Genomic DNA, 8,576 nt, shown 5'->3' on the forward strand with positions numbered 1-8,576 from the left:
TATGTGGCATATTTCAATCAACAGTCAATAACCATTTAGACTCATTTATCAAACTTGAGAGACTAAAAATACACCGTTTGAAATTTCAAAGACCAAATAGACACCTAACTCAAATTTTAAGGACCAAAAGTGTATTTTTCGCTTTATTTTATGTGTATCCGGACCTAAACTAGAACCAAATGGCAACAATAAGATCCAAAATTTCCGGATGTAAAGTATAGAGATAGTAACGAGAAAGCAAGAACGAACAATTAAGTGCCAGCCTATTTCTATAAACAATCCCGAAACAGAATCTAATAATGTATTCACGCAAGCGGACTGCACTTAGTTCTCTGGATAATTGCAGTTGTGCAACAAAATGCATCATATCGCTATTTTCAGAAAATCATAAAATCGAAGAGTCGACTGTCGACACCATTACAGCCCAATGAGAATTTAAGGATCCATATCCTCAACGGCATGAAAGTTCTAGTGTCCATACTTCTGAAATTCCCACTCGCTATTATCTGTAAAATAGCAAAGCTTCCTTCAAATTTTCGAAATTGATAAAAGATGTGGGTAGAGGATAGGGGAAGAACTTAATACATACCCAATGGACAAACTTGACGTGTCTTCAACCATCTACTGATACAGTGGAAATGAAATGCATGATTACACACCCCTACAAATTTAAAACACAAAATTTTCAACAACGCGTATCATTTTTTTGTTTGATAAGAAACGGAAATGTATTAAGAACCACAAAAGAGGAAACAAAACCACGTATCATCAGTTGTTGGCCCCTGCTACAATTCAACATCGAGGCATAAAGGCACATAAAAGTTTGAACATAATTGCAAAATAATGTTACATACAGAAGTTCGATAAAGTTTCAATTTACAACAGTCCTAATAACGATCTTAAGCTAGAAGTAACAACTAAAATTTATCAATACATTTACGCATACAGATTCCAAATATTATTTATAACTATATTGAGCAATTAATACAAATGCGATAATCTTTGTTAGGATAGAATATTGGTCAACATCAAAATGCTAGTTGATATATCCATGAATTATTAACATCAAGATCCACGTGCACAATTTCTTCCTTGGCCATGAATTTGAGTTTTTTCGCAATACAACTTTAAACCAAAGGAAAACTTTTAATATATATATACATATATATATAAGTACAAATTAAGCAAGCTATCTTTACCATCCTAGTTCTAAATACTTAAAATGGCCTAACACCATAACTCGCTCAATCCATTTGGAATCTTCACATCCACTTTACCAACAAAGAAAGTTTTCATCCTTGAGTACACCACTTCTCAATCAATAGAGTTTCTGTTTACTAATTAACTAACTCACTTACCGACCCTCCTTTATGTGATTTTCCTTTCCAATCCTATCCTTATTTGATGTAATCCTTGGTTGCTAAGTAATTTCAGAAGTTCCCTACATTCATTGGCATCCCAGTCTAATAAGTTCCTCCTTGTCAATAACTCAAAGATCATGCTTCTTCTTTTTTTTTAACAAGATACGAACTTCTCATTGAAATAATGAAAAGGAACAGAATTGATAATGCTTCTTTTTCCCACACCTCACCCCCACTTTGGTTTCCTTCCTTTAAAAAACTGCAAATAAAATTGGAAATTTATCATAAATATTTGATTCCCTGACCAAGCTTTCCTCCAAAACTTTTTCCTCAATCCACGAGCAATAAAATTACCTCCTATGTTCTTTGTGAATCAACTTGATTCCTCTTTGCCTAAATACTTAAGATGATCTAGCACAATAAATTAAGTACCATTTGGTATCCCCGAGGCCACTTGCCAGTAAAGCTAATTTTTTCCCCACGTTTTCTCCACTTTTGAACATCCCTAGTCCTAACAATCCATAAAGTTGAGGTTTCCCAATTAATAAGATGGCTTAGTCTACCTCCTTTATTTAATTTTCTTTTCTCACCCTATCATAATTTCTAGAAATCCTTGATCCAATAAAGTAAATCCAACAACTTTAGCTATATTCCTTTTTTTTTAATAAAAAAACTAAGTTTTCATCGAGAAAAATGAAAAAAAAAATTACAAGAGTATACAATACAAAAAACAGTTCAAAGGACATCCCGTAAAGAAAAAAACTCTAATCCAAAAGAATAACACGTACCTGATAATTACAACAAAACTTCAGAAACTGACCCATAGAGAAATATTAAATCTAATATGCTCCCAAATATACCCTTGGATAACTCCACCCCCATAAATTCTATGGTTTCTCTCCAGTCAAATTCTCCACAAAGTAACAAGGAAAAGGCCTGCCACAAAAACCTTCCCCTATGGATAACAACGGCTCCTCCATCATCATCTTACAATCCCTGTTATAGGTCGAAGACACCTCAAATCACTCGAAAAAATGATCTCATACATCCCAGCAAACTGATAAGACCATATAATTCTTGGAACTCTAGCTATAGTCATCAGCTTCCTGATCTGTGAATTTCCTCCATGTCACTGAGTTGTTGGAAACTTGGAACTTGTTTATTTGTCACCCACTCACATTTCCTTTCAAAAAAACAGGAAATAAATTCGAAAATTTCACCATCAACCATTGATTTTCTCACCAAGTTTTCCTCCAAACCTTTATCCTCAGCACCAATATCCACTTTAAAATTAGAATAATCTCCTCCTATGTTCTTTTTTGTGAACCAACTTGACCCATATTTTTGTCCTAAATACTTAAAATGCCCTTGCACCATAACTCACTCAGTTCCAGTTGAAATCTCCAGGTCCACTTTCCAAAGAAAGATAAGTCTTCTTCCTAAACTTTTCCGCTTCTCAACATCCCTTCTCAATCCATGAAGACTTTGTACCCCAATTAACTAGATGGCTTACTCTACCTCCTCTATTTCGTATTCTTTTCTTATCCATCCTTGCTGCTTAAAATCCTGGCTTGGGTAAGTAATTCCAGCAACTTCCTACAGTCATTGGCTTCAAAGTTAAGTTTCTCCTTGTTATTAAATTCAATAATATTGTTTCTTCTGCCACACCTTACTGCTTTAATTTAATTCCTTTAAATAAATAAAAAAAGGCACATAAATTTGGAAATTGTATCATAAAAAATGATTCCCTAGCAAAGTTCTATTTTCGCACACAAATGCACATTCAATTTAGAATTTCCTTCAATCATCAGCCTTGTTTTAGCAAAAGGATAGGAATGCTATTAGGATAGTATTAGGAATATTAGGGTATTAGAAGTATATTAGTAATTTGTTATGGAAGTTAGGGAGATTTGTTATAAATAAGTGGGAGAAAGAATGAAGGCAGGCAATTTTTTAGTGTGGTTTAAGCTTAAGTGATCTCTAGAGGATATGGTCCAAGTACCCCATTCACCCGTTTTATTATTCACTCGCGTGGGCGGAGGGGGAGATAATTCATGAATAGGGTGTGGGTAACTGGCCAACTATGAATAAGCCCTTTCCTCGAGGAGTTGAGCTGCCTATCTTCTCCTCGAGTCTTTGGCTAATTCAGACTTTGACGGGCGAACAAAGGCATAGAAAATAATAGCACGTTGTATCTGTGTGTGTGTGAGTTTGGAATGGGGATGGGCATGGGCATGGGGAATAAAAAAAACGTACCCCAAGCCACAGTGCATTCCTCGCTGGTTGCGCTAGCCTGGTTTGCTTGGCACTCGATGCCTGTATGCCATACAATGGTGCATGATAAAAATATATATTAACGAAGGTACAAAATAAGAAGCAGGACGACGGACAAGAAGAGAAAGAAGACTACTCCAGATATTTTAGAACTTCCGTCAAATGATGATAAACTTACAAAGATCCATGATATGGTTCCTGCAGATCGCACAGTTGTCGACAACGATATCTGCATAAAGAAGTGAATAGCACGAGAATTAGAGATGAGAGATTCGACGTGCGATGGCAAACAGGACGGTGAGAGCATTTATCGAAACGCCGTGTGAAGAGCTGTAGATTAGGGTTTCGAAACTACCCCATGCCCAAAGAGCGACGGCGTTCCACTTTTTGATCTCAAAACGCTTAGGTTTCTTGGTAGACGAAGGACCGGCACTGCTCGAAGCCTCGCCGACCGGAACCATCGGCACGTCGGAGTCCAAAGTAGCCATAAATAGATCGCAATAAAAATGCCTCTTCCTCCCTCGTCTTTTCGCGTCGGGATAGTGAAAAGAAAACGTTGGGACTTTTTCTTATTGCAAAATAAGAGGGGCGGACTTTATTTTAGAAAATTTGTATTTTTTTTTAAAAGGGAATTTTTTTTAAAGGGGGAAATTTGTAATGGGCAGCTACATAGGTGTTATTATAGTCCGTGTTAGAAATATCGATATCGATGAAAATGTCGAAGTGTCGATTTTATGGGCATGTCGATCTCAACGGATATTTTGAAAAAAATCGTGGAAATTGTGTAAATTGGTAGAAATTTTTTGAATTAATAAATAAAATTTGAATGATAGCTTAATTAGCCTATAATTGATCATCTTTAACCATTAAATCGATTATGGAGGAGCGGGACGAGGAGGAAGACATGAGAGAAGCCTTCAACGTGTTCGACCAGAACGGAGACGGATTCATCACCGATGAATTGAGGTCAGGATTAGCTTCTTTGGGGGTTAAGCAAGGTAGAAGTCCAGAGGATTGCAAGAAGATGATCATGAAGGTGGATGTGGATGGAGATGGAATGGTGAATTACAAAGAATTCAAGCAAATGATGAAGGGAGGTGGGTTTAGTGCATTAGGTTGATCTTTTCTCGCTTAATCACACACACACACACTTCACACTTCACGTTTTTCACAGAGGTGAGAGGAAGGAGATCAAGAAACTGAAAATTCCAAAAAAAAAAAAAAAACAACAAAATGGTAAGAGAGAGGATTGTTTTTCCATTAGAGTCTGTACATAAAACCTTGAAGATTGAAGATGATGAAGACGACCACATCTATTTGGAAAAAAAAAATTAATGTGGTTGTCTCTTTGGAAAAAAAATTAATGTGGTCGACCACAGTTAATATTAAAAAAAAACAAAGACGTGATCGTGTCTTCAAGAGAAATTTGAATGGTTGTCTCTCCGACCAACCTTTAATTTTTTAAAACTACAATATTTTTAAAATAAGTTTCATTTACAACAATATTAAAAGAAAACCCCTTTTAACCATTATATTTAAATTATTTGTCTATAATTTCCATAAGTAATAAATTATTTGAATGTTGCGATTAAAATATTGGAACAAAATCCTCTATAAATTATTTGAATTATTAAATTAAAGTTCATTGTTACTTGATTATGTTTTATTGATATTTTCTAATCCAATCTAGTATTTAGTTACATAATTGAACAATATATGTGAAATATATTGACATATATAATGATTGAAATAATCGTATAAATTTTAAAAAATAAAATATTATTATATACAAATAGTTGTGATACATTAAGTGGGGTATGTAACTTAATTCATACCAAAAAGATGATCTTGAAGAATCTAGTGTACTATTTTGATAACTTTAATATAAATGACAATAGTTATTCCAGATCATCCTATACTGAAAGTGTTGAAGGTAGTTGTTCAAATTAGTAGAATATGATTCATACGAAGCACACATGGATCTCATTGGTAAATAATTTGGATGAATGACACAATCACGAGGTTGAGGGTGATAATCATAGTCATAGGTGAGTATTCAAGTTGACCATACCCAGAGTAATTATAATAACTTCATTGACCATAACTTTGCTCTTCTAACCTGGACTACCCCACCTCTGCTTGGTTGTAAGCATTGGTGTCACCTCCTCCACCAGATGTGTCATCGTCGGTAATTATATTATTTCCTGGTAAATTCCTATTACGAAAGACACTCAAAAAAGTAGTCAGCTACTTTTAATAGAACAATATAAAGTAAATTCTAAATCTTATATTCGTAACGATCTGATTGGTTATACTTATTACTCAATCTTTATATTAAAATGCGAATGTTGCATTGGACAGGTTAAGATTACGATATCGAGGTTGTGAGAAATTATAGATTGTAGTAAGAAGAACATAAAAAAATAAAATAACCTAAATTTATAAAAAGAAATGATATTTGAGTCGACATGTCGACGACATTGGAGGAAAACGACTTTTCTCCCGTGTCGATGTCGAACACCTAAACAAATCGACATGTCACTCGACATTTGAAACCGTGATTATAGTAACAAATTTTTGAGTTTGGTAAAAATGACATAATTTTGTAAATACGATTTTCAAATTTTTTGTTATTCTAAATTTATCGTGATATATCAAATCGGTGATTTACCTTGGTATACTATGTTAATTACTTCATATCATATCCTTTGTTATTGATGTACTTCATATATCAATGATATACTTGACATACCTTATAGGTACGTTAATGTAAATCTTATATACTTTGATGTCGTACATACTAGTATATTTACTTATAATTGACTTACCTTATATGAAGCACATCAATTATAATTAATAGACCTAGTATGAAGTATATCACGATATATTAGTTTTAATTGATATACTTCTTATATGAATGTAAATCATTACATACTTGAAGTACATCAAAATACATTAAATGAGTAGCCTTTACTATGATTTCATCGTTTTCAGAACCTATGATGAAAGTTGTTATGATAATACTTTTGTTGTATATGTTATTTGAAACATGTGTTCTTAATGTAAGTAATTATTTTATTTTCCCGATGAATTTCATTAAATTTAGAATATTCATTATAATTTAGACCAATGATCAAACATAATTATTTTAGGCCAAATATTGCTCTAATAACTTTAATGTTAAAAGTAAAAACTTTTATAAGATATCCTCCTAATTAAATGTACCATGAATGACATCTTAATTCCAAATAATAAACAAAAAAAGTCTAATATTCATTCTTTGAACGATTTCATTTGTGTCAGGGAAAAAGTTTCTATGATGTTATCTAAAATCTATAATTTTGAGTAAAACTGATATTTCAACTTATAATTTAAAATGAAATTTTTTCGTTGGAGTAAAACATAATATATCAACATTCAAGTATACCTTTGATTAAGTGATATTCATAGCAAATATATCAACATTCAAATCAGGTATATTGGTGGTTTGTAAATACCGATACGAGTGACGGGTGAAGTTGAAGCAGACACAGTCGATGCTAGTCGACTATACGAAGTTATTCAACATATCATATGGAAATAATCAAAAAAGGAGAGAAGGGTATAACCAGGTGACTCCTGCAAGATGACGACTTCAAACTCAAACAAAGAACGTTCTTCTCCAAGGCATGAGTCAAACAAAATGTTGTATGTATCTAACGCAAGACCCGTTGATAAGGTAAGACTACGACATGAAGGAAGGCAAAGAAGTCCATTCTATTTTTTTTTTTGCCTTCACCCTCCCGTGCACCTGCCACTAAGATAGTCGTGCAGAAGCTTCCCGCGGAGCCTCATGCGGATCATCAGGTCCGCCCGGTTGAGCTTAACCTCAGAGAAAGGTCGAGTGAACGGGAAAGGGAGATCTCATTTACTAATAAAGGAAAGAAAGCCTCAACCAGAACCACATTCCTTTTGCGTGCGAATGTAGCTAAGTGTCTAACTCTATTGGTCATAGTTCTTGGTTGTGGTTGGTGCTTGTTTGCACGCAACAAACAAGGAAATGTTGCCTTTTGGGGCATCTGATAATGATTCGAGTTGTGTACGAAGGGAAACTCTCACGTACAGTTTGTTTGAGTCCGATAGGGTCGCCCTACCGACTTGACCCGAGCCTAAGTGAAAGTGAAGTGTTGGGATTTGCGAAGAGCAGCACCTTACGATGTTCATGACCAATTGGATCTTGAAGTACCAGAGATGCGACAAAGTGTTTGGATCATTGTGCAATGTCTTAATCAAATGTCTAGTGGCATGATCAAAACCGGTGATCATAAGCTAGATCCTCCATCACGATCTCGAATAAAACTATCCATGGAATCATGTGCCGTGTGAAACGTAGATCATCGTCGTTCTTAACCGATACGCAGTTATGTGATGCTTATATTTAACATGTGGAATGTTACAAATTTCTATTTAATTTTACTTTGTTATTGTTAATTAATATCAATACATATACTTAAAATATGATTCATTATTATTTAATATTAGAACAATAAAATTTTATATTAATGTTGGTTCTTTTAATAAATTTTTTTTAATTGATGTAATTTTATTTTAACTATTTATTATTTGTTAATATAAATAAGTTGTTACAGTAAAAATTATTAAAAATAAATTATTGTTTTAAATAAAAAATTAACACAATAATATATTTGTAATTAGTTATAAATAAAAAATGAATGTACTTGTTATTTATCTAATTCACATTCCAACTTAGTTTCAGTAAACAACCTTAAAAGATTTATGATTACAATTTCAGAAAATTTATAGCAAATAACATAAAAGAAAAAACATATGATTGATTCCATTGATCATAATTTTGATTATTCGGAAGTAAACCTGACCTAAAATTTATGGATTCGGAAACAGACACCTAATTTTGTATACTAAAATTTGTAGTCGATATAT

At 33.4% G+C, this 8,576-nt stretch overlaps 1 protein-coding gene across 1 annotated transcript; it reads right to left on the bottom strand.

Moving 5' to 3' along the window:
- Positions 1–246: 246 nt before the first annotated feature.
- LOC111021926 (RING-box protein 1a) lies at positions 247–4,211 on the bottom strand. Its single transcript, XM_022299054.2, has 5 exons — positions 3,991–4,211; positions 3,814–3,864; positions 3,618–3,677; positions 590–661; positions 247–506 (listed from the first exon to the last, which is right to left on the bottom strand). Exons 1-5 carry the CDS (start codon positions 4,121–4,123, stop codon positions 469–471), a joined length of 354 nt encoding a protein of 117 aa, XP_022154746.1. The 5' UTR covers positions 4,124–4,211; the 3' UTR covers positions 247–468.
- Between the last annotated feature and the right edge of the window lie 4,365 nt (positions 4,212–8,576).

This window comes from Momordica charantia, assembly GCF_013281855.1.
Source record: "Momordica charantia cultivar OHB3-1 chromosome 8 unlocalized genomic scaffold, Mcharantia_2.0 BLBB01000008.1, whole genome shotgun sequence".
Lineage (NCBI taxonomy): Eukaryota > Viridiplantae > Streptophyta > Magnoliopsida > Cucurbitales > Cucurbitaceae > Momordica > Momordica charantia.